We start from the raw sequence: 26989 nt of genomic DNA, 5'->3' as shown, positions 1-26989 counted from the left end.
TACATTAAATATTAATTTATTTCATAGATACAAGTATTGCTATAATACAGTTGTAGGCCTATAAATCACCTCAAAGCACACGTTTTTGAACTTTTTAGGGCACATGGACAAAAATAAGACAGTTGATGTAATAGACATTATTTACCTGCAGGAATCAGAAGAGTTTCTAACAGTTTTAATATGTCCCAGTAAAGACCTGAATGTACATTCTCTAGAGAAATTACACAAGAACACATGAAAAGTTAAGGTCTGAAAACTGTTTGGAAAAAAATTATTGCATTTACTTCATTAAGCATTTATCAGTTTACATCCTGTAATATGCCTTTTTATTGCTGTGGAACTTATGAGAAAATTACATCAATTTAACATGAAGAGGCAGCAGATTAAATTAATGAATCTGTATCAGAATTTTGGATGACTGATTTATGCAAATGGCGATTTTAAAATTAGTCACTTGTAATGTCTGCATCAGTCATGAATGTCTCTAGAAATTAACTGGTACCTGAAAGCAGAGAGATCTCTCTCTACAATACATAAATATATGATCTGAAAATAACAGCAGGAACAGATTAATCGTAATAAGCCAGTTTGTTTCCTCAGGGATCCAGCCGCTGAGAAATTTCAACATTTACACAGAAAATCAAACATCTAAAAAGAAGACAGGACAAACTGAAACTCATTTTGTTTGTTAGCACTGTTGTTAAATTAGCAGCAAAGTGTACAAAAACAGGAGAAGAGGCAGCTTGATAGTGTTTTATATTAACACACAGGTTCACTGATCCTAACACACACAGTTTCCACAACTGTTACTGATACGATTTTGGCATGTTTAGTTTGTTGAAAGGGAGAAACTGACATGAACAAATTACTGTCTGTAGTTTGTGTCACGTTTACACTGTGGTGAGTCCTGACGTCTTGATGCCACAGGACGGGGAGGTCAAAGGTCAGAAGCACAGGTCACTGGAGAGGAGCCGTCGCTCATTTCTCCTCACTAGAAAACAAAGGAAAACAGAAAAAACAAAAATCCATCCATGATTAGTCCTCACACTCACTCCTTTAAAGGTTAAAAACAACAGATCGTTTAAGACAATCTGCATGTTCAAGTGGAGGCTGGCAGATAAATCCATGGCCTAACTTTCCTTTTCACTCTCTCTATAGCTCATGAATTCCACTGTTTTCTGTCAGAGGCTCAGAGATGAGATTAACTCCGACGTCTGGAGGCTTCCCACAGGGTAGGACTGCTTAATGTAGGGCTGAAGAATAAGCCTGAATGAGGATTTTGTGGTTATGTAAGAGAAAGTGCTGTAGAAAAGGGAACTCGTGGAAGTTTCTCAGGCTGAAACACACACATATGGGACTCTGCTGAGTCATACGGTATGGACGTCACAGGATGCCAGTGGAGCTGCCACCAACAAAGAAGAATGTTATAAGAAGATGAAAGTCATCAGAACCTGACGTCACCTCCTCAAACAGTGTCTTATCCACAACAGAAGCATGAGAGAAAAAAAGAAATGAGTAAAAATCAGTTTGTGGATGTTACTTGCTGCTTACAGTTTATGGATGCTTGGACACAAACGACCGATCAACTCCAGCTGAGTCGCCTGGGTGAGTCTGTGTGATGCTGAAAATGCAGAGACACCCAGTGACGCCTGAGTTCATCGTGAACGATGTTCAAGATTATATTAAGGCTTAAAGAGAAAGATAATTGGACAAAGGCTTTGATCAAATTTGGATTTCCTGGCTCCAGGAAGTGAGAAGATGGCAGCGAGCATTAACCAAATTGAAGCTTTGAAGCCTCCCGTTGGAAACCACAAAATCGAAATCCATATTTCACTACAGCTGTGTGATGCTGAGTTGAATTAAAGAAATGTTACAGTCTATGTGATTATTATACTGGCATGATATGTTGCCTTATCCTTTAAGAACTTTAAATATTTAAAAATCTTTACCAAGTAGATGTCCAGCTCAGAGTCTGATTGGCTTCTGCTGAGACACGGCAGAGGATCGTCCAGAGCGATCGTCGAACTGGAGTCTCGTCGATCTTCACTGCAACAATAAAACACTAGTAAATATAAAACATACCAATAAATATAGATGTATAAGAGCACATTTAATTGATTTTTTCTGCTTGAGATTCATGGTTTAACTTGAGGCTGTCAGTTGGCAGAAGATGAACTACTCTCACTGGATCTACAGCTTTTTGACATTTACACTGATGCTACTTCCTCCTTTGCCTCTGACAGACCACACAACCACAAGACACCGTTTCTCAGGAAGAAACAGAAACGTCACAACTTTAGTCACCGTGAAACTTTATCAAATGATGAACCAAGGATAAACCGAGGCCACACACTTTCTCAAACTGCTGGTTCTGCTCAACGCTGTTTTCGTTCAGACTGAAAATATTGTCGTTAAATTTTGCCCAGGGCATGAATCTTAATCCTGGACTTAAGTGGTCCTCTGACAGATGAACAACACTCCCCTCAGGCTTTATGTTTAGTGCTAATTAAACACAACACGTTGCTAATGTTAGCATTTATCTCGAAGCACCACTGAGCTGCTAGCATGGCTGTACACCATTAGTGCTGTTTCATTTTAATGACATAACTCCACACTGTGAAATACTATTGCACATCCTTCTCTGAGAGCTGCACACACACTCTACCTGTTTTCAACATCCTCTTGATTGTTTTGTCCGGACTCGAAGGACACGGCAGATTTCGGGAGAAGATCTGGTTGTTTGGAGGAACTGTAAACTGTTGCAACACAATTTTATCAATCAGTGAATCGAGAGAAACTACACAAATGTTAGCTTAACGATCACCTTAAATGTAAGCTTACAGTTTCCATCCAGGTTGTCCATGCTCTGGGCCTTCTTCTCCTCCTTCTTCTCCTCTTTCTGTGGAGACAGAACCTCCTGAGAGGCTGATTTCACTGCATAGAGGGAGCCCCTCTTCCTCTTTGAAGACGCTCCTCTTAAAGCTGAGAAACAAAGACTGAGAGTGTTAAAATCTGACTGTTCACGCACGAAACAGAACACAGGAGTTCATGTCAGTCGAACTTACGATGAAGCTTCTTGAACACAGTCGAGCCCATGAACTTCAGAAACCTGTCTGCATAAAAACTGGGCCTGTGAACCGACACCGTGTCCTGAAAAACAAAGAAACCTGTCAGAGACACACACCTGTACAGAAACATTCATTCATGGAGTTGGACATAAAAACCTGCAGGTGTGAGGGAGGAGGTGAAGCTACGTACCCCGTCGTGCACCAGAGCTTTCCAGGAGTGTTCCACCTTCTTAATGAACCTGAAAGTATCAGTGAGTACAAGCTTTAATAACAATAATGGAGTGGCTCCATACTTTACTGACATATCATGTTTACAGAATAATTGTCAGTGTTGAATTAAAATAAATAAATATATTTTAGAGTAAAACTTATTAATCATGACATGGAAATGCTAAAGCAGGAGACACTGAGAGTAAATTAAGTGATAGAAAGTACAAATGCTTTTTTCAAATCAAATTCTCTTTAAATTTGGTAGGAATTCTTGTTCCAGTGTTTCTATTGTGAGCTCACCTGTAGGACTGAAGGATGTCAATGATTCCTAAAAAGATGAGCAGGTTCTCATCTTTATGTTTGGCAGGAATTCCACCAAATCTAAAAACAACAACAACAACAAAAAACATTTTTTAACAAAATAGAGTGATGGACTAACAGATACAATACCGTAGATTTTCAATGTGTTTACAAAGTTTAAAAAAAGAGTAATTTCCAGATTTGAATGATGTGTCATTTGCACCAGATCAAACTACTGCAAGTGCAAACTTTCACATGGGAAATGTCCGGCGCTCTCAAATATGAAATCAAGCTGCAAAACTAAATGTTGAAAACTGTATCTTATTATTTTATTATTTTTTTATTTAAGGCCTAAAAACCCTGAAAAAAGAAACTGCACTAAAGTTTTCTCACGTGTCGTCATCAGCGACAGGTTCAGGGTCCTTCACGCTCCCTTGGATAGACTCCAGGGCGGTGGAGTAGAGGACTTTCTGTCCTCTCCTGCTGTCCAGTCGGCTTCCTCTGTTCAGAGGCTTCCGGTCCAAAACGTGAATCCCCAGCAGGAGACTGTAGTCCATGATCTTGAAGCTCTCCAAGACCTGATGGGAGGCAGAGACCGAGTGTGAGTAAGAGGCAGGTAAAGTGAAAGGTAGGAAGTTAAAGATGATGCTGTGTCGTTATTTGAAGGGTTCCTCCAAAAGCAGCTTTTATTTTGAGGGCAAAAGGTTTCTAATAGTCATTATTTTGTGGTGTTATGTTGTCGTATAAGTATTTAAAGTATAAAATAACACCTTAAGGCACCTTTTTAAACCTTAATCGTAACCTTTCCAACACCAAAATAGGTCCCAGTTAAAGAGGCTAAATCCGGATCTACAAACCAAAAGTACAGTACAGCACCAGCCCCAATCCCTCTGACTGAACTCTGATATCATGAGGTAACTCCTGTAAACAAAGAGGCCCTTACTTTCCTCTATGTTACCTAACACACTTAACTGAGGTCACACACAGAGGCCTGATGAGAGCACATCACACCCAGACAGGGCCAGTTCACACTCAGCCTGATTACACGAGTCAGGTGCTTCGCTTTGCTGGGGGTTAATCCTCCGTCAAGTGGCCGCCATTGTTTCACAGCAGTGAAATAACTGGCAACAGCTAACGAGGTCATCATAACAGCTCGAGCCTGAATGAAGGAGGTTTGTCATGGTTGCATAACGTTATCGAATTCAGATCAGGCGGTGAACGATTTAAACCCACTCTGTGTGGCCTTAGTGCTCGGCAACAATCTTTTAATTTGTGATTTAACTTTTAAATTATTTATCAGAAATTATTCATCATAAGACTCAAAACATTCTCTGTGAGGGTTTGCTGCTTATCTCTGTTTTACATGACTGAAATTAAATATCTTTTAGGTTATGTGCTGCCTCAGCTAACCTGCTGCTAGCTGTAGCTTCAGTCAGCAAGAGTTGTTTTTTAGAAAAGCATATTTCTCAAAATTTGATCAATTCAAGCAATTTAACATTTTCTATAAACTCTATATGCTGCATGCATTTTTGCAGGTGTTTGCCAAAGTTTCAGTCAAGAGCAGGATATTTCAACAACCACTCCTCAGATTACTGTGACACTTTGTGCTCCTCAGAGCGTTAATCCTAATGATTTTATTTCTAATCCTAATCACCTTTTGTTTAGTACTGCCAGTACTACGATGAGGCCAACACTGCCTCCTGACCAAGAGTTTGGTCCTGAAAACCCTGAGCTGGCCTAGTTCTAGTTTGTAAACTCAATGACATTGGTCATTTCGACACAACATATCTCATAATCGATGACGCATATTGCCATAAACTTATTCTGGCTCTCCAGAGGACAAACCGTTTTGATTTTAGTGAGTCCTTAATCTTTCCTTTATCACCACAAAGACAAAATTTACATTTTTAGTAACTAGTAATGCTCAAAGAAATCATCCACACTTTTAGTTTCAGTAAACAAAAGTTTAAAATGTAGATTTCTGGTGTTTAAATTGGAAGTAAAACGGCTAAAATAATCTCTCTAGCAATCACAAATATCTGTAATACTGCTTCAATTCTGGAATACCCTGGATTACTGAGTTTTAGATAACCCAGACTGACAACATCATGGTCCATCTTAACATACCCGACAGTCCCTCTGCAGAGTCTTCATCAGGGCGTTGTATGTTTCTGGGTCAAAGTGCAGGCCCTCGTGCATTTCCTGGAAGTCCAGGTCTTTGAACGTGGGCGAGGACTTGCCGCGCTCTTTGCGTGAGGCGCGGCGTTTGTACGAGGAACCCTTCAGGTCGTACTTGTAGTGCATCTTCATGGCTCGCGGCAGCACGTTGTTCATCACCACCACGCGGACGGTGGAACCGCCGCACTGGATGCAGTAAAGACCGTAGAACTTGGGGAGCAACGTCCTCGGGTTCTGATTCAGATTCTGCAACGACAAACATATTTTTTATACTTTTCATAATGTAATGAGAAACCTGAATTCTTGGCATACTTAACAGGATTACTAACATGTTTTTAGGTGTGTATAAAGTCTTCCAACAGTAAAAAAATATCTAATCTAAAGCCTGACAAAAGAAGTAACCCCTGCTCCACAGCTGAACAACTGAATTAGTAATATTCAAATACCTGCATACACAGGAAAAACTGCATGTTGTCTCCACAGGACCAAAAATAACATGGTGGTTAGAGCACAAACCTGTTCACCAACCAGCTGCATGTAAATGCAAACTCTAGGGTAATCATCAGGTTACTGCAGCACATGTAAATATGTTCTCTGATATGCGCCACATCCTGATGTTCCTCAGTCAGCTGGGTAAGATTATCTTGCTCTCCTGTTTTGTTTTGTGCATGAGGACAGATATGCACCTGTGCAAGCGAGTGAGGACGACACAATACAAGTTCCTACTGCCAGTTTTACGCTATTCTGCTGATCGATAATTGGCAACAGTAACGCACAGAAAACAAAGAAAAATGTCAACAATGTCCAGGAAGACAAAGACGACTACTAGCAAGTGAACAAGGATGTAAAGAATCTTCCCAGAGTTCTATGTTCCCCAGTTTTACGTATGTGTTTTCCCAGGGTCCTATGTTCCTAAGGTCTGATGTTCCCACAGTCCTATGTTCCCAAGGTTGTATGTTCCCAGGGTCCTCATTTTACATGGTCCTATGTTTGAAGGATACTATGTTCCCCAGATATACACGATATGGCACATAATGGAAACACAACGATGGGTCCTATGTTCCCAAGTTCTACATATATGCTTTCCCAAGGTCCTATGTTCCCAAGGTCCTGTGTTCCCTAGCTCTATTTCCCACATAATGGGAACCTGAAATATCTGTTCCTAAGCACAGGAACCTGGCAACACAGGACCCTGGAAAGACAGGACCTTGGGAACATGGGACCTTGGGAACATAGGATCCTACCAACAGAGGACCTTGGGAACTTAAAATCCTGGGAACATAGGGAACATTGTTTTCTGATGAGAAATACTGAACATAAACACGTCAAGAAAACTCCACAGGGCATGTTTAAGTCAAAAATGTCACTTCGAGCAGTTTGATAAATATGTGCCGTGGTGTGCATATAAATACTGGGAGCAGCTCACCATGTAGTAACCCGGCAGCAGCTTCTGCAGGAACTCCGCCTCTTTATGCTGCACCGTCTTAATGATGAACTCATCGTCGCTGGTGAGGTAGAACCACGAGCTGCTGGCGCCGGGGTTGGACAGCTCGATCAGAGGCTCATTACAGATGGAGTACTGAAATTCAGAATGATGCACTACTTTCAGTTTTGCAAATAACTCAGTGGAAACTTCCACCACATTGCGCTGAATCAGGATGATGGACTCAGTCTTTGAGCGCCTCAACACTCACCAAATAGTCATCGGGTTTGATGCCGAACAGCTCTCTGAAGTAGCGAAAGGCCAGCGGGGCGTATGTTTTCAGTCGGAAATCTGGGTAGTGATGTGCAGGAGTCAGGTTGCTGCCCTCACTAGAGAACAAACAAAACGCATTAAGTTTTTGTGTGCAAAAGTTAATATACAGCAACACAACAACAGCTGCTTGCTACATGCTACAGGCATTTTTAAGGGTTTATATATATAAGTTTAAATTCATGTTAACAGTGACACCTGTGCTTCTTCTACTATGACAAGTCAAATGTCTGCTGTGAAAAAGGGCTGATTATTGTAATGTGTGGTTTCCTACTAAACCACAAATATTCAGGTTCCTCAAGTTACTTCCCTATTTCCCGTAACATTAATACAAACCTGCACGCTGTCAAAAATAAAAGTTGTAGCCAATAAGCGAGTGTGTACCTGGGCAGGAAGACACTCTCCACCACTGAGAAGTCCTGCATGAGGACATCTCTGTCTGGTTTGGAGCTGAGGTTTCCCACAGCGTAACTGATGCCCAGCTGGATGGCTCCTTTCAAGATGGCTGCCGTGGGCTAAGAAAACATGACAGGGAAGGAGATGAAAATGACGATACCTGAGAACTGTGCATCAGAAATGCAGCTGTTGTGATGGTGAAGTTAAGAGCGAGATCCTGGTCACCAAACATGAGAAATTCAGTTTGTTGCCTGTGTCAGTTTGACAACAGTATGACGCAAACTTGAAATTTGTAATCAGGCTTATTGGGCAAATTTCTTCCAAAGAGATGAATTGTGGTGAAACACAGCTGACTAACAACATCAACAATTATTTAAACATAGTTATGGTGTTATGGACAGTTTCTCTTGTCTTAAAGCATTGAAATATTAAGTGAAATATAAACAAAAGCTCCAGATTATTATATTAAATCACAGTTTTAAAGCTAATCTTAACCATGGAACGTGCAGCTGAAAGATTACATTCATAAGAATTATGCTGTGACAACTAGGAAGTCATTGTTTTTTATGAGTCTGCTGTTTTTGTAATAGTGTTTTTGTAATAGTGGATGTACATTTCAGGATGTTTGACGATGAATAATGACGTCCACTTACCTTTTTATGATCCTTTGACGTTTTGGAGGTTTTGGTTCCTCCTGCTACACTGTTGTCGGCGGTGGTTGTTGACATCTTTTGGACAGAGAGAACTTGATTAGAGGGAAGCTCCAAAATGTGAGTTCCTTTTTCCCTCCTCAATGATGAACGACCAGACGCAGTGATTTACCTTGTATGGGCTTTTATGGAAACTGCATTTTCCAGGTACACCGCTCCTGTAGGTGAGGTAGAAAGGAGAGGAGTTACTCAGTGAGTGGCATTTGCATGGATGTCAATGCAAAGCACATGTCAGCTGGTGACATACTGCACAACGATGACAGATTACTCAAGTTACAATGGTGTTTCAGGCTTTAAAGGAAACTCTTCTACTTTCAGACACCTAAAAGTTAAAATCTGATATACTTTACCGACCCTTACAATGTGCAGACCGGTCTGCCTGGCGTCCTACTAAGTTCTGAAGGACCACCAGTGTTTGTGTGAGTCTTTAACTACAGAATCCCTCTCACAACAACCTTTGATCCCAATTAAGACGGATTGGAAAACCATTACGTATCAAATCCCCTTGTTTTATAACAGTACTCATAGGAGACTCAGTGATTTCTCACTTACATATGTGGCCCTCAACTCCCTAAAAGATGACAGTGATGACTGAATCAGAAACAGAAACAGAAATAAACCATTAAGCAGTAGATTAAGTCATTGTGGTGTGGTGACAGTACATTATGTATAGTTACCATCTGCCAAATATGGATGTAATTTAAAATTATGTCTTCAAAGTAACTGTTTTGTGACTAAATCAGAATCATCTGCATTTTCACATTATGTACATTTAGTCATAAATCAAACACTGCTACAATAAGGTTTGTAATTTGTAGCATTAAAGGTTTGGCAATCAGCACTTTGATGAATGCTAAATACATTATTCAATCAGACATGGAGACAGCATAGAGGGATATTCTGAATTATTATTGTCTGTAAACTACTGCTCCAATGATACAAACATTAGTGTGTGAAACATTGTGTTCCCACCGAAAACATCTTTTAGTGTCTTGAGCAAACCTGCAAACTCGAGCATGGATCCTACCAGACAACCCCCTGTTTATTTTAAGCACTGCCTCAGGATGTGGTATTGTGGTCTGACTCATGGAGAATGAAACTGTTTCAAGAGGGTCACGATGAGAAAGCTCCTTTCTCAAGGACCTGGCGCACATTTCTACAGGTTGTTTGTTTGCACATTTGAATCAGAGGCTGAAGAGATCAAGAAACTTGCTGAAGATTATTCCCTCTCAAGACTTAGCAGTTATGGTCAGAGCTATGAATGGGGCTAGTATATTTACATACTGTCTTTGGTGGTTCATGTCAGGTTTTCCCTGCCGCACTTTACATATTGTAAACACACTGAGTGATGTAACTACACAACATGTTGGGTTAAGTAGCTGTAAGTACATTAGTTTGTGTTCTGCATAGTTAAGAGAGATTAGATTTCCATTCACAACAATTACAAAAATAAACTCTAAGCTTGCCTCATTGCTGATCGGTAAAACTACTGCTGATTAATAATAAATAAAAGGCAAAAGCCTTTAACTGTGACGATAAAACAGGTGTTGGACTTGAGGTTTAAGTGTTCAACTCTCACCTGAGATAATCGTAATGAGTACAGAACGGCAAGATGTTCTGTTTGTACACAGGACTAAGCCTTCAGTCAGGATGTCCTTAGGCACAGCTTTGAGCTAAACGCTAATGCTATCATGCTCATAATAACAAATGCTAATATGCTTATCTTCAGTAGGTGTAATGTTTACCATGTTCACAATCATAGTCTAGTGTATTAGCATGCTAACTTTCATTAGCACTAAGGACAAAGTAGAGCTGAGACTGATGGGAATGCCATTTGTTTTGCAGGTATTGTACTGCAATTAATACTGGACAAATTAAAACTTTGACACTAGATTAAAAGTTAAGGATTCACCACAGTTATTCCAATTTATCTCGAGGGAATTCGACATGAATGTCTGCACCAAACCTCATGACAAGCCATTCAAAAGTTGTAGTCTGTCCATTGATTTTCTTGACAACTGCTCATCCGATCGACCTTAAACTTTGCCGGTGTGTTACTGAAGACCCAAGGAAGTGCAGTGTCAACTGTGAAGATTTTTGAATGACTGGTCTCAAGCAAGCTTCAAACATGACTTTTTCTAGGGCAGTACAGCACCTGGACAGTTTGCACATGCCAGGGTTGTAGGAAAGGTGTAACGCAACTGTGATGACGCTTTCTATGCTGCCACCCACACACAATGAAAGCAGAGCGAAGCAGCTAAATCCACCAGTAGCAAGCTGCAAACTGGAAGCCAAAAAAATCTGTCTCTACCGACAGGCACATTTTTAACAGGCAGTATACTAGTTTCACTAAACGCCACAGATATCAACCTCATGCTGGCACTAGGACAAAAGTCAATAGGATTCATCACCTGGGGATCACGTGTTTGTCCATCAAACAGTTGTTGAGATATTTCAGTCCAGACCAAAGAGCCCATCTTTATTTTTTAGAAACTGTGCTCTGGTCCAACCTCAGTGGAGACCACAGTCTTTCATCTTATTGTACGTCAAATATTCTACTAAAACTATAAATGGAGTTAAACTAGAGTAGATGTTAGAAACACCTCTCGGTGTGGCGCAATACAAGTCAACAGCAACACAATCTACAGCCTCCAGGATGATCACGAAGCTGAATCAACAACAAAACAGCTTCAACAAAAGCAGAACATTATAACCTGCAGGTGAGGTAGGCTTTACTGCAGGGCTGCTGTATTAGCTGGGTATATTCAATACAGTGTGAGCTTGAGCCTCTCACGCTACATGCACACTGCAGCTCTTTTGCATACATGTAAAAAAGCTGCAGAAGCCCTTCCAGCTCACTGCCGACATTTTATTTTCTTTCTCTGACTGAAGTGAAGGGAAGTGGAGCTCATTTCCTCTTGTGATACCATCACCAGCTCATCTTCCTCCCCAACGAACCACAAAAATAGCCCCGAGGCGGCGTGGCACTATTATTATCATTATTCTTAGTCAGAACAGGATAAACAAAGACGAACCTGTAGCTGAGAATAACTGCTGTCAGGGACAGAGATAAAAGTTGGCTCCATCCTCCCTTCACAATAAAGTCGACAAGGAGAACAACATCAGTTTGTTTCAGCAGGAATGAACTCTACCTGTCCACCTTTCTTACCTGAAAAGACATGGTCGTACACGGGTGGCGGTGAATGCAGAGGTTGCTGGTGATTCGCCTGATGCTGTGTGGTATCAACTGACTGACTGACTGACTGTGGTGAGATGAGATGAAGTGCTGCAGCGACTGTAGAGCATCCTCACCACTTCCTCTCTCTCACTCTGTTTGTCTCTTTCTCTCTCCGCCTACCTGTTGTATTATTCCACAGTACCTATGATTCAGACTGAGTTGTATTTGTTAATATTGCATATACAAGACGGAAAAATGTTATTCAAATTGGAAGTTTTAAAACACCTTCTTCTTTTTTACTGCCTGTTATATTCTACTTTTTATAGCTACACGCATAGGACTGATTTTATTTAGGTTTTTTTTTCATTTCCTTCCAGTTTTATTTTAATTTTTATTATATTTAATGTTTCATGTCCTTATGTTACCTTTTAAACAGGTGTAAATCTATTATTAAGATGATGAGAATGACGACTATGTAAAAAATTCAAAAGAAATTCACTAACTATAATAATGACAAAATATGAATAACGTTTATTATAATGAGGACGATGATATTGATTAGGTAGTAGAGGGTGAGCAGCATGTTATATTTATTTTTTTTTATTTTGTAGGGTGTTTTATGCCTGTATAGGACAGAGAACAATAGATCTATAGATAAGCAGATGACAGGAAATGAGGCGACAGAGAGAGATGGGAAATGACATGCAGCAAAGTTCCCCAACTGGACTTGAACCAGCAGTGTAACGTGCTCTAACTATTGCTATGTTTCATCTCTACATATGTACTTTTTAATCCACTACATTTATCTGACAGCTGTAGTTACTGGTTCTGTTATAAAATCTAAAAACACATATGATAAGACCATAAAATCCAGCATGTTGTTCAAAGATCGAAGCAGTTGTTCAGTTGTGACTAAATAGAAAAAACAGTGTCTAGCTGGGGTTTTAGATGTCTGTGTTTCCCCTCTGAACTCTAAACCCTAAAACTGTTTCAATTAAAGAAAAAAATAGAGAATAATCCAAAAATAAGAAGTACTTTGATTAGTGGAACTTCTTTCCTCTGACATTAATCATCCTACAAACCCTGACCACTAGAAAAGTCAGGAGTCAGAAAAAAGTCAGAAAACTAGCCAGCTACAACAGTAAAATGCTACTTATTTTTCAGCAGCACAAGTACTTTTCTTGTACTGAAGTGGGTTTATGAATGCAGGACTTCTACTGTTATTTATCTAAATTTCTAATTTCGCCTTAAACATTTGCCTGTTTCATCTACAATCCAGTGTGAAAATACTCTTTACTGTCCTTCAGTGAATTAAATATTCTGCACATGGACCAAATACAGGATACAACACACACAGCCACCTTCCTGTATGGTTTCTAACTTATTAACTGGAAGAGTTTTAGTAAAATTTTATGACGACTTTTATGATCAAGGGTGTTGCTCAACAGTTCTTCCTCCTAACACTCATTATCATCAACATCTCTTCGCCCTTTCTCTCTGACGTTCTCTCAGTTTAACATGAAACAGAGTACATCATTGGTTGTTATATCTTTGAGATGTTTCATTCATGCTTCACCATTGCAGGCTCATTAACAAGCTGTGCGGCTACCAGCTGATGAGTCAGGTTCAACCACATGCACCAGATTCCTTTTTTTAAAAAAAATTCTCCATAACCTTTCGGCCAGTTCCTTGGCTTAAGTGCAGCAGAAAGGTCACAATGGTGTGAACAAGAACAAAAAGTTTTGAGTACAAAGTGCAGAGACGTTAGACCTCTACTTGTTCTTCACCAGCCCACAGCCGCAATGAAAAACCCACAGTCTGCAGCTTTTGAACCACAACCTGCCAGACACTTAGTACATACACATCAGACAACAGTAACTGCTTACAAGTACTATTTTTGTTTAATGTACAAACTAAATTTATTTTTAGTTATTAAAGTATCAACCAGCAGAGGTCAAACGTTGTCTGACTAGGGGTAAAACTGTGGCACCTTTTCTTTTAGTCTTGTCTTTACTTCAAATAAGCAAAAACAAAACATGAAATGAAAATGTCAGTGTGTCACTCTGACCTCTAGGGGGCGCTGTTGCAGCTCAGACACACCTTTATCTTTTCCCAGTAACACTGCTGCATGGTTTTTATCTGAGCTGCTGTGCACCATGTTCCTGTTGCCTGTCTGTGAATTCACATTTTTCTATTTTCATTTTCTCTTCTCTCCCTTTCTTCTTTCAGTCTGTTTCTATTGTATCATTATTATATATTTTTTGTTTCTCACGCTCTCTTATTGTGTTGTCTTCTTCTTTTTTTCCCCTCTTGTCTTTTGTCCTCTTAAGTGGGCCAGAGTTCACGTTGTTGGAGGTTTGTTTGGGAACACCAGAAGGGACAGACTGCCTGCATGTCGGCTGTCAAGATGGTGACTTGAGGCCATCAGATATCAGCTCAGTCCTCCAAGATTCAAACACACAACCTTTGACACATTTGGCAACGAGACAGCTGCGAAGATGCAGAGCTGGTGGTGTGGACTGATTGCACTGGATTACAAAAGTGATTTTGAAAGTAGGGAAAAACAAGCTGTTTTTTTGCTGTTGATCCGAGACAATTCCTTCATTGATAAGCATTCGCTGATACTCAGTACAAGCAGATACTAATTAAACTTCAGCTGATTCGACATGCTGCTGCCAAAGTCCTGACAAAGGTGAAGAAAGCTGAACACTGAACTGAAATTCTTAGGTCTATTTTTAAGTTCATTGCCGCTCAGTGTGGTTTGTTGCCAGGAGCAGGTGGTGGTCGCTTGACGAGAGACATTATAATCTCTACTACCTTTGACTTAGATCTTAGGTCACTAATTTTCCTCTTGCACTTTGCCCATGCTGTATTTTCTCTGCTGCTCTCAAAGTGGATTTGAACCACTATTGTGCAAAGCTGTCTGAATTCTGTTGTTGCCTTCCTTTGCTTTACAGTGAAATTAGAAATTAAAAATGAGTTTGACAGATGAACAGTTCGGAATCGCAGGTTTCTTTTGACAGTTTAATCTTGTTGAATATCTGTGAAAAGCTGCGTGGGTGGGAAGTCTGATATGATGTAGGAAGACTCAAATTAATACTAAATAAGATTTTTTATTTTTTTTATGCAGTGTGCAACATTATCTAATAACTCCACAGAATCTTGAGCCTCATGTTGAGAACCACTGACCTGTAAGGACATGCAGATAAACATGTCCAAAAAATGTCAAGGATATGAAACAGTTATGCCTCGTTATGTCATGTATGTGGACTTGAACAACCACAGATTATATTTTTATATGTTTTTACTTTTAATTTTGCTTCTACACACAATAATCCTGCAGTTTTGTATAAAATCTAAAATGTGGTGGCTGTAAATTCCAGCTTATACCTCGATCAGATTATTTATTTTTAGATGATGTCACTCTAAACTGTGTGTTGTAGTGCTGGAGGTTTTCTTCAGTGTGTGTCTGTTGATTTGGGTGTGTGTGTGTGTGAGCAAACTATCTTCTCTCCACCGTCGTCAACCACAATATTGTGGAAGTCAGAGCCACAACACGATGACTCAAGTACAGGAACGTTTATTTTTGAACCCTTTATAGACAGACAGACACGTATCCTGTTGAGGACGAGACGCATCATACAAGTAGTCACAATAGTTTTCATCTCGAGCTGACAGGTTGTGTTGGAAAGTTCCTCTAATGTGTGTATTTATCTAAACTTGGTTGACTGTGACACATCAGAGTGGATCATTTTGTCGGACTTCGCTGCTCATGAGTGATTTCGAGTGTCTGTGTTGATGCAGCTGTGCTCATCAGACACAGTCGGACTCAGCATCTTCATCTGTCATCAGCGCTGCTGGGACGCTGTCAGACACCTAAAACAAACAAAGACGCACATTATTGTTTACCCACACAAACTATAAGATTAATCTTGGGTAACACTCAAGAATTTCTTCAGGTTGAAAAAGAGGGAACCTGATTTCATAACATTATACTGCGCACTGTGCTCCAGACGACATCAGTGACCTCCCCCGACTCTGAAACAGCCGATGTCAAGAATCTGTATCTCACAAAACTTTCTAAAAAAACACTTGTCAAACGTTTAGTTAACCTCACTGACTGCTACTCATTCACTCTTAATTCTCACTCTTAATTCTATCTTTAAATATCTCTTTTATTAGTTGTCTAGTTTTCTCTTTTTAAGTCATTGCATTGTTTCAGATACAAGGTGCAACATAAAAACTGTGTATACTGTAAATATAAGCATAGTAACTGCTTGTATTATTGTTGTCACATACAGTAACTACAACACATTACTTTAAAGAATTTCAGTAATTAGTTACTCTTCTTCCTCAAATTAAAACTACTGCTACTAATTGTGAACATGATTTTTTTAATATGCACTCAAAAATAATTCATCCAAATAAAATAAACTACTGCTACTAGTACTGATAACAATACTAATAATAACAGTAATAATAGTATGAGAGAATCTTCTCTCAGGTATTTTCTTTGACCTTGTTTTCCTTATGGTTTATGAACTTCAGCTGTATGATTTAAAGTCAGAGTATAAGATCTAAGGTTACGTCTGTACCTGTTTTTCCAGGTGTTGAATGCGCTGCAGGCGTCTGTTGATCAGTCTGTCCTGGGCCAAGACCTCTGAGGTCAGACTGGCGAGGCGTCTGGCCTGTTTATCCATGATGACCTACGAATCAAACGGCAAAAACATTTTTATTTTCTGTTCAAAGTCGCTGTCGGTTTATGGGCTCAGTTCTTGCTTTTTTTCCTCTCGCCTTCATGGAGCTAACGTCGAGCTGACTCCGACCTCCTGACCTCGGCTCGCTCAGGCTCTCCACCCGTTGGAGGATCCGGTTCATACGTTGCTCCATGGCTCTCTGCTCTGTCTCCAGATCCTCCAGCCCCTTCTGCAGCTCTTTGACCACCCTCCACAGCCTGTCCCCCCTGGCACTCAGTATCTGCAGGTCCTTCCTCACCTGGCACAGTAAATTACATTATTCATTACAATTTCTCCACAGTATCTCTACCTGGTATTCTCTCTGACTGTTTTCAATTATTTTTAGACCTTGACTCATATTCTACTCTCACACCTTACGCTCATACTTTTCACTCCTAATATACAATTAAATACAACTGCAACACACTCTACTTTCAAAACAAGATCTGCTTTTTTGAAAATATTTCATGTTAATTCTTCATCTTCTTTCTGTCTGATGTTGTTTGCACGTTTAATCTAATTAATATAATTTAAATTAGTCTCAAATGAAAGAGGACAAGACAATGAGGAGCTTCTATCATCATTTAAAAATGCATGTTATGCACCTGAGCATTGAGATTTATTTCAAAGTGTAAGGGAGGTCCCAAAATAATAATCTAATAAATCAATCAAGACAATAACTGGTCGATTCCAAACATGTATGAGCTGAAAAAATGTGGCCTGTGAGTCAGAAAACAAGGCAAAGTTTTTGTCTCTCTGATTGACTCTGAAAAGTTCATTTTTCTCTGTATTTCCTCACCTGCCTGCGAGTCCGTCCAGCCTGTAAACTCTTCTTACGAAGACTCTCCAGACTCCTGGTTGCTCCGTCCAGCTCTGCCGCCACCTGCTCTCCCTGTTTTTCCAGCTGCTCGGCGTTCTCCTCCACCCCGTGCAGCAGGTGAGCCAGCCCCAGCGAGAGCATCCTCAGCTGGGACACGGGGACCTGGCCGGCCTCCTGCGATGTGGAGCCGCCATCTGTCGGCGGGGCACGGCGGGCCTGACAGAGTCCGACCAGCAAAACGGACAGCTGCAGCGCTCGACTAACACTCATACTCTCAGGTCTAAAGATCCAGATCCTATCTGATCATACACCAAGATCTGTCTCTTCGGAATCCACATCTGCCAGGCCTCTAGTGTCCTGATGAGCCTCAGATGCTCCTTGAGGTCTGGAGCTCAGAATGGGGAAGGATAGAGGGATGAGGAGAGGGAGGAGAGGCGGTCGGAGACAGTGGAGGGGAGTTCCCAGACTGACGTATGAATTATAAAATAGGAAAAGTTAACCAGACTTATGAATATTCTTAAAAACCACAACCAGGATTCTGATTTTACTCCATTTAATATTGTAATTATGTGAATTTTGTGCAATTAATACACTTACAACTAGTTCCTTTACCTCACACATGCATACTATATACTGTAACACAAAACATTATTATGATTATGATTCCTGTAGAGAAATTTAACAAAGTTCTCTGCTGCTAAAATGCTAATACAGTGTATAATCTGATGTGAAAGCTGCAGAGTTGTCAACACTTTGCTAAACTTTGGACACTTCTCTCTTCAGGCAAATGAGCCTGTGTTACATTTATACACTAAAGTAAAGCAAGAGAGACATCTGCTGGCTGTTTGAGGAACTGCACTAAGCTTCTCTCTTGCTCTGGAAGTATTTTAAGTTCTCCTTTCTGGCCAAGCCTGTGGTTAGTTATACACATGGCTGGATATACTACTTTACTGAAATCAGAACAGACATTCTTTAAAAAAAGGAAGAAAAAAGAAAAAAGAAAAAAACTGCATTCCTATTCATACAACTTTCATACATCATTTCTTTACTGACAATTTTCAACACCTTTTTCTTGACAAATATGTCAACTAAGAAAATTAGAAAGAAACTAGACTGGAATCTGGAAGATATTTGTCCTAAAGTAGCTATTTGTAAGTTTTTGCTATCACTACATAGCTAACATTAGCATTAAAGGCTGTTTACTTACCAGTCTATAAGAAACGTTGTGAAGCCAGCATCAATCTTCATTCCTGTCTGCACTGGTGGAAAGTAACAGCAATGTTTTGCTTCTATTTCTATCACTTCTTTTCTTCTACTGATGTTAGTATGCTAACCTGCTAGTTTCGGCCCGTCTCGTCAATTTCCGATAGCGACTCACTGCAGACCATCACCACCACCCACTCCCAGCAAGAAACCATGTTCGGCGGCAGAGAAAATGTGCAAATACCCCCTTTAAAGCAGCTATGATCAATATTTTAATATTACCAATAGATAAAATGTATATATGTAAGTGAAAGTAGTTGCTCATAGCAAAGAACCCACAGAGAAATATTGCAGTTTCCCTCAACTCCACAGAGCATCATGGCTTATTGTTTTGGTTTAAGTTGCTACAAAGAGCTGAAAGAGGCCAAAAAGCTACAGAGGTGGTGATAATATTAAAGTCACATTACACAGAGTCATTTGATTCATAGTGAATATTTAAAAAATTATATTGTGGAGCTTTAAAAAAATTCCCATTGGGGGTAATTTTCTAATGATTTGCTCCCAAATTCTGGATATTCTTTTCTTTAATTCTAACATAAAGTACAGAAACTCAACTAAAAAGCTTTTAAAATGATCTATTTGGTTTAAACAGAATTTTTCTTTACTTTATGTATTCATTGTATCTATTAATTATTTCTGAACATGTTTTTTACATTAAACTGTGGTGCCAATAAAGCTTTGTTGAATTGAAATGAATTGAATTGAATAGAGAGAATTGGGGTAAATGACTTCCTACACTCAGACTCAGGCTGAATGAGCTGCTTTGTGCCATTGAGGGACAGACCAACAAACTGTCCTTTGAATTGTTTTGGAGTTGGGGCTGGCCCGATTCACAAGCGACACTATGTCAACTCATAAAGCCTGATTTATAAAAAGGAGAGGACGGCGTCAGTCTCAGCCCACTCCTTCCTCCTGGCATTCAGGATATACAAGAAAGCTGCAGGAAGGGCAGTGTCACTGGGTCACTGCAGGAGAGAGGGGACGGACCACGATATATACAGTAAGTCAGCATGGTTTTGACATTTAAAGACGTTCTGATTCTGATAAGGATTTCTTTGAAGATAATCCAGCTATTGTTCTCAGAGCAAAACGTGTATCTCCAAAATATTACAGTTTCAAAAACCAAGAAAGATTAGAAGACTACTTTCCGTTGTTCTCCGCGTATCCGGTGAATGTTTTAAGTTTTAGCATCTTTCAGCTAATTTCAATATTTAAGACTTAACCTAAGACGTCTCGACGAAATTAAAGTGTTAAGTCTTGCTAAAGAAATAAAAGCTGTAAAGTGTTAAAAGCATCAAGAAATCAAAGTGAAAAATTCAGAGAGAGCAGGGGCAATGTGGAAATTAGAATAAGAGGTTTTCGGATATTTGCAAATTTTCTTCCTTTTCTAGAGTTTAAATGAGAGGATCAATACCAGATAAGTAGTTAGATTCAATTGTTCTGCTCTTCTGCTAGAAGGACCATGGGGCTATAACAATCAAAAGGGGTTCATCCTCTGGTGAGCATGAATTCTTTTTAAAGCCTTACCAGATGAATTACACCTATTGAAAGTTACAGTTAAGTTTGTCCTGAAGGTGGAGCTAGATGAAGGAATAATCAAATAATAATCAAAAAGGATTAATTCTCTGGTGAGCATGAACGTGCACAGCAAAGTCAAATGCTTTTGAGAGATTTTTTGTGTACAAAGTTGACATTTTGAGCTGAAATTGAAGGACTACAGATGATCTAAGAGGACCATTATCCACATAGCAATCTGACAAAGAGTTTTCTAGTCAAAGAGACTCACACAGCGAGAACTGTTGGTACAAAAAACAAACATAAAATGTCTCCTCGAAGCAAAGCAAACGTGTTTATACCCAAGTGAGATACTACCAGTTGTACAAAAGTGGATAATGGTGCAAGCTTACTTAATACTACACTCTGTTACACATGAAAAGTGAGTGACTGTGTGACTAAAGAAAAAAGGGAGCTGGAGTGAAAGGTTCACCACATACTTAAAGTCTGACTCACTGTCACACTGTCATGGCTTACAGGGACACCTGAACGGAGCCATTGTTAATGTTATTAGTGACACTTGTGCTTTTCCTCTAAGTCTTGAAGTGTGTTTGATTAAAGCGTTGTTAAACACAGCCATCAGGCGGTCTTTCTGTGTAGCCTACAGTGTGAGTGTGTGTCTGTGTTTGTGTGTGAGGGGGTTGAACCATAACTTTTTAGCCTCTCTGAGTCAGTGAGTAAGTAGTGAGTCAGTGGGGAGGAACAGTGCAGAGTACGAGGAGCAACATCTGGAGACTGTGACCGACACTCTACAGTAAGTGAAAATGACTTTGTCTCAAAACTTTGTCTCTTGGTTATTTCTTTGTCTCTCTCTCATGTTTTCTTTTGTACTTCTGCCAACTTCACAAGCTAAACAAGTTGGGAAAAAGACTAGAATGCCTCTCAATCAACATGAGATGGGATTAACAATGACTGACCGGGATTACCTGTGATGAATCCACAGTGAATTAGCATCAACTCTGTAGCTCTATGGAGCATTTTAGCATCTTTTAGCTTAACATTTTGGTTTTATGTCGAATGAACGGTTTGCTTCAGTCTCAGTGCTCTCATCAACTTCAGTGCCAGCAGCAGCAGCAACTTAATCCCTCATTCCCAGCACCAAAAAGCAGACACTCGAAATTAGCAACTGGCTAACAAAGAAAGTGTAGCATTTAACAGCTAACTAGCTTTAAAGGAGAACAAACCGGAGCTAAAAAAGAGAGAAAAAAACTTACATTCATTAGGTGGGATGGTTAATGTTGCTCTGTGTCAGCTGGTTGTATCAACACTGTGGCTGCTGAATAGATGTTGTTGTGTTTTTAGGCTGTTTACTGCCCCCATGTGGCCAAAAGGTGAAACGACGCAGCTAAAATTAGTCTGCCTGAGGAGCAGGAATAATGGGAGATTTGATAACAGGTGCTGACAACGCAACAGTGATGATGATTTGTTTACAGACATTTTACTAGAGCTACATTTTAAACCACTCTCCGATTTCATGAGTACATGTTGTGATACTGTTTTGTTGCTGGTAATGATTTTTTCATAGTTACTGAGCTTTGGAAACTGGAGCACAGGAAGTGGATTAATTTTAGTGCGTCAGTCACACAGGAAGTGTTGCTCAAGTTGTGACTCTGAAGAAGAAGCATGAACACGCCTATGAATGTTGCTGCAGTTTGGCCACAATGCTTCCAAGTGTATATCCTGGTGTTTGAATATATGTGATTATGATTGTGTGTGTCTTAGCTGAGCGTTGGATACCTGCTGGATGGAGCTCCGAGCAGCGCTGTCACATGATCTCATGGTGTCCACAGAGGCTGATGATGGGTCCATGTCTTGAGTTCAGGACATTCAGGACTTCAGTGCTGCTGGAGAAAGAGGAAAAAGGGAGAAGCAGAAGAAAATGATCATTGTAATGAGGGGGAAAAAACATTCCAATTTAGTTTGACTGTCTACAGTACTGAATTTAAACTATGTTGGATGGTTTCCAGAGCAGGTATTCAGCTTGAACCTAAACAAAAGTCAATGGAGATCATCCTTAGAGAACAAAATCTATCAATCTGACATAATAGACTGCAGTTTGCATTTATCTACAATTACAGAACTGATTCTGAGACATCATATGATATCTACTTAGTCACAATTCTAACTGATAAAGACAAATGAAGATTGATATTTGAGGACAGAGGAGCAGAATTAAGTCTTTTCAACTGAGACTGAGTACAATGGTTCAATAAAACAGTGACATGACACTTGAAATGTCCTTAAAAGCCTGTGCCATCTCTACATAATCCCCTGAGATCATGTTTAAAATGCACAACTTGTACAAAACAGGTGAGATAAAACAAAAGTTTAGTGTGTCGCTGATGAAAATAGGGGTTGACAACAGTTAGAAACAGCACAACCAACGGGCAAAGAAGTCCAAAAACAGCAAGAACAACTGTTTTTTCACTACTAACTTTAACAGTGGCTCTGTTTTGTTAAGGTGTTCTGGTCTGCCATGACAGCATGACACGGAGCAGGTAAACAGAATTCAGCCATGATTAATTCTATAATTTAAACCTGTGGTTTTCCTGCTGCAACGTGCCACGAAAAAGGCCCATGGCTAGTTGTGAAATGACAAAAGATATTAGTGATTGGTGGACTGACAAAAGGACGCGTGCCAAACGTTATTTCATGGCTGTCACCATTTGGTTTCTCATCTCAGATAAAAATAAGATGCAGAAAGGGATAGAGATGGGGCATATGCTTGGAGTATGAGCATGGGTTTCATTGTGTGAACAGGAGCCTCCTGGAAATAAAAACATTGAATTTAGAATAGTGCTGTTGGTGGGGATTGTAGCTAGCTAGCAGCTAGATTTAGCGCAACAAATCTCTTTTGATTGTTGGACACTAAAAGAAAAGGAAAATAATTGCTTTCTTGTTGTGAGTTAGATGAGAAGATCAACACCACTCTCATATCTAGGGCCTAGGGTCTAGAGCCAGAAGGTGATTAGCCTAGCTTAGCATAAAGACTGGATGTGGAGGGAAACAGATAGCCTGGTAAGTGAACTGATTGGTGGCGTATTTTGTGGCAATTCAGGAATTTCAGCCTCTTCTTCCACAAAGCTGCTCTAATGCCTCTAATACAATCTTTCAGCCGCAGCGTCTCCACCTCTTATAAAGGCCCCCACCAAGTCAAGCGTGATTTGACTTCAGATGTCAGAGGTCAGAGGTAGCGGTGGCTGAACAGCTGGTGGCGATCACATGCCAAGATCATGGCTCGGTATGTCGTGCCTCCGTGGATCAAACATGTAAAAACCCGAAACCCCGGCAAGCAGGATCGAGCGTGTTATTGTAGTGTGATTCCCATTAGGTAAGCTCCAGCAGTCACACACATTGCTGCCCATTCAGCGTGCAACAGGGATCATATTATGGTGTAGCATGAGCCTGAGCATGTTGTGTAGCGCTTTTAGCTCAAGCTTGCTCGAAAACTCTTGAGCGTGGTGTCTCGCAGGGATTGGGTAAGAGCTGAGAATTTATTGTGAAAATCATTTATGTGACATGAGAAAGTGGGATGAGTGACGGGTTTAAGAGACAGCTGTGGAGCGAAGCCATGAGCCATAAATCATCACTGATTGGCTGAGGAGATAATTTATTCACTGCTGGCACTGCATAGACTTTACACCCAAGTATAAACACACTCAGAGTTCAAGTTACAGTCTCTAAAATAACTGAAACTAACTAATGAAACAACATTGAAAATAAATAAATAAATAATAGGTGCACTTTACCTGAGAGAGAAACTTGAGATCCTACCTTGAAATAAAGTTCTTCTACTTAAATACTAAAGATTAAAACCTTTACTGGCCCCGGGCTTTATTATTAAAACATTCAGTCTGTTCTCAAACATGTTTTTTTAACTGTAACTGTTTCCAAGCAGAAATTATTCTACTAGCGAAAGTGAGAGAAACGTTTCACAAGAACGAAAAGACTGTTTGCAAGTTACAATAAATGTTTGGGGGTAAATGAAGCACTGTTTGTATGTTTGCACATTCTCAACAGGTGTAGTTTGTTTACTGTGCCCTGTGGTAGGTGAAGTGAATAATGAATGAATGGTGTCATGACAATACGATGTTCTGCTGGGGAACCTTGGGTCCTGGCATTCATCTGGACACGTACCACCCACCTAAACACTGTTGAAGACCGGGCACACCCCCCAATGGCAGCAGGACAATGCTCACACCACACCACAGAAACTGCTCAGAAAGACTCCAAGAACTTGACAAGGAACCTAAGGTGTTGACCTGACCTCCAAACTCCCCTGATCCCAATCTGATCCAGCATCTGTGGGATGTACACGAACAAGCCAGATCCATGGAGGACCCACCCCAATACCCAAATGACCCAAAGGATCTACTGCCAATGTCCCGGTACAAGACACCACAGGACAACCCCAAGATGTCCCATGTTCATTCCCCAATGGGTCAGAGCTGTAGAGGCCGCATGAGGGGGGCCTACCTAGGTCCCACAAATACTGGATCAGATTGGGATCTGAGGAGTTTGGAGGCCAAGTCAACACCTTGGGCTCTCTTTGGTCCTGGAGTCATTTCTGAGCAATTTTTGTGGAGGCCCCTGTTGCCATGGGGGTGTGTCTGGCCTACAACAATGTTTACATGTCAAAGTAACATCCAGATTAATGTCAGGACCCCAGGTTTCCCAGCAGAACGTTGTATTGTAACGTCCTGTCACCCGTCAGTGGTTTTAATGTTGTGGCTGATCTGAACATATCTTCACATTAATACAAGAAAAAAGCCTGACAACAATCTGAGCAGCCTGCTGAGCTGATCATGTAAAATGTCAGATATTTAGCCTCAAGCTCAAAGTAATAAAATGGCAACCTGCACTGCCACTGCCAACATCAGTGAGTTTGGTCTTTGTGTGTGTGTATAATATGGGCCTTTTTAACCAATAGATCAAATGACTGGGCGTATGGGAAATGGGTCATACAAGGGATGATCACAGAGCTTTTTAAACCAGGCTTCAAACTTTAAATTTTAGGTAATGATAAGACACCTGGGGCAGAAAAAGGGGCTCTGAGCTTGATTTACAGTCAGGGGTTAAGGTGCAGGTATGGAGCTGAATGCCTTAGGCTATGTTGTAGCTGACATACACCTCCTCAAAAATGTAACTACATGCCAAGGCTTTGGTGGCTAAAGAAGATGATTTCTCCTACAGGTTTCTAATGCCACTAGAGACTGTTGAGAGTAATAATAAAGTAGAAGTTGCATGGATATAACTCCAGTTCTATAAAAGCACAGCCTGTTTACATGATACATCCATCTGGATTTGCGGTGGGTGAAATGTGAAGCCAAATCTAAACCTGTGCTACAGGTAACTTGGACGGCATCCCCATTAACCCCTTGTGTTGCCTACTTGAGATAAATATTCAACAACTGATGATGGATCTAAATGAAATCCAGAGCTAAATCCCAGTAAAAGTAAACAAGAGGAGAGTCAAGACAATAAACAGACAACAGATGGAGGCAGGAAGTGTTTTCTCATTTTGTAATCGAAGACTGTTTGAGCTTTGTGTCCCAGAATGCCCTCACACCTGCCGGGAGATTTAACCGAGTGAAAGGAGGTGATTATTGTTCGTTACTATCAGGGGAGAGCACCCTGTCATTTTTATTTCAGAGCCAGACTACCTCAGGCCTCTCCGGAGTTCCTGATATAGGCGTAGCAGTTAATGAGGGAAATACCCAAAGTTAAACCGAGCATGGGAGCCTGAGAGGGGAGAGTTGAGGGAAAGAGGGAGGGAGGACTGGAACGTGAGAAAAAAAAAAAGAGCAGGAGAAAGGAGAGAGATGACAAGAAGAAGAGGAGAAAGAGTTTTTTCCTGGAGGAAGGTAGAGTTATGTCTTTGCTGTGGCTGTGTGGGTCTCTGGCATGATGATTTGGGACGGAAAATAAAAATCACATTGCCAGGGATTACTACACTGCTACAGTGTTCGCTGCTGCTGCTGGACCTGGACGAGGTTACTTTTCTTTTTGTTTCTGCCTGCCTTGTTCTTTTTAAACAAACAAGAGAGGAGTTCTTCTTCAAAGCTGCCAGTCTGTCTGCGGGATCACGCCACAAAAAAGTTTTCTGAGGCAAGACCGGTGGATTAGTGTGTTTGTGTGGTGTCATGTGTGTGTCTGATGTTTCTGATCAGGTGCAGAGCTTAGTCGACTGCTGAACAGGGAGTCTTAGCAATTTGTTCACAGTGGCTAAGTTCTTCACTTGTACAGAGATAATGAGGATGTACAACAAAAAAAGGTAGTTTCTACCTTGGTAAAACTGTGTATAATCTTATCACACAGTAAATTTAAAACTATTTAAAATCTTTTTACGTGTAAAACTAATGAAATCAGACGATTCTGTACTCAGACTGTAAATAAGGGGATTTTTCTGTACTTCCCTTTAGCACATAGAATTTTTTTAGGCAGCTTATGATTAGACACAACTGCTCAAAAGGTTTGGAGCACTTTCATTTTTCCAGTTGTTGTTCAAATGTACAAGAATCACTGCCTCACTGTTTCTGGCATCGAACAAGCAAACAATTGTTCATTGGAGACGTTTGTATGATCTTTTTGTTGAACTTAATTCAGCATTCAGCAGCTGAACACATGGTGGCATTATGTCTGTTTGGAAAGTTCGTCCCAACACTGTTGCAGAAGTTCACACAAATGTTCGTCACTCTTCTGTCCAAACCAGCTTCATTGGGTTCAAGTCTGGAGACTGTTTGTGAGAATCCATTGTCTAGTTTCAGGTCATTATCTTTCTGTAGGATGAACCCCTAACCAACCAGTCTGTCTTCCTTGGTTA

General features: G+C 40.3%; 2 protein-coding genes across 7 annotated transcripts; both read right to left on the bottom strand.

Moving 5' to 3' along the window:
- Positions 1–25030, bottom strand: LOC108901122 (phosphatidylinositol 4-phosphate 5-kinase type-1 beta). Of its 6 annotated transcripts, none has more exons than XM_018702517.2 (15): positions 21381–21852; positions 8728–8773; positions 8559–8633; positions 7894–8024; positions 7451–7568; positions 7183–7335; positions 5706–6002; positions 3972–4156; positions 3579–3659; positions 3259–3307; positions 3066–3150; positions 2842–2982; positions 2666–2756; positions 1950–2041; positions 1–991 (listed from the first exon to the last, which is right to left on the bottom strand). In XM_018702517.2, coding segments are annotated over exons 1-14 (1530 nt in total). In that variant the 5' UTR covers positions 21383–21852; the 3' UTR covers positions 1–991; positions 1950–1965. The 6 variants fall into 6 exon arrangements, with proteins under 6 accessions (XP_018558033.1, XP_018558030.1, XP_018558032.1 ...); XM_018702514.2 differs by having other exon boundaries at positions 1950–2046; positions 21381–21851; XM_018702516.2 differs by lacking the exons at positions 1–991; positions 21381–21852 and adding exons at positions 1017–1621; positions 21904–25030 and having other exon boundaries at positions 1950–2046.
- LOC108901125 (uncharacterized) lies at positions 15358–17765 on the bottom strand. Its single transcript, XM_018702521.2, has 4 exons — positions 17329–17765; positions 16588–16788; positions 16389–16499; positions 15358–15669 (listed from the first exon to the last, which is right to left on the bottom strand). Exons 1-4 carry the CDS (start codon positions 17617–17619, stop codon positions 15607–15609), a joined length of 666 nt encoding a protein of 221 aa, XP_018558037.1. The 5' UTR covers positions 17620–17765; the 3' UTR covers positions 15358–15606.
- Positions 25031–26989: the final 1959 nt, after the last annotated feature.

This window comes from Lates calcarifer, linkage group LG9, assembly GCF_001640805.2.
Source record: "Lates calcarifer isolate ASB-BC8 linkage group LG9, TLL_Latcal_v3, whole genome shotgun sequence".
Classification (NCBI taxonomy): Eukaryota; Metazoa; Chordata; class Actinopteri; family Centropomidae; genus Lates; species Lates calcarifer.
The sequence above is the reverse complement of the archived record's forward strand: the minus strand, read 5'-3'. Positions and strand labels throughout refer to the sequence as shown.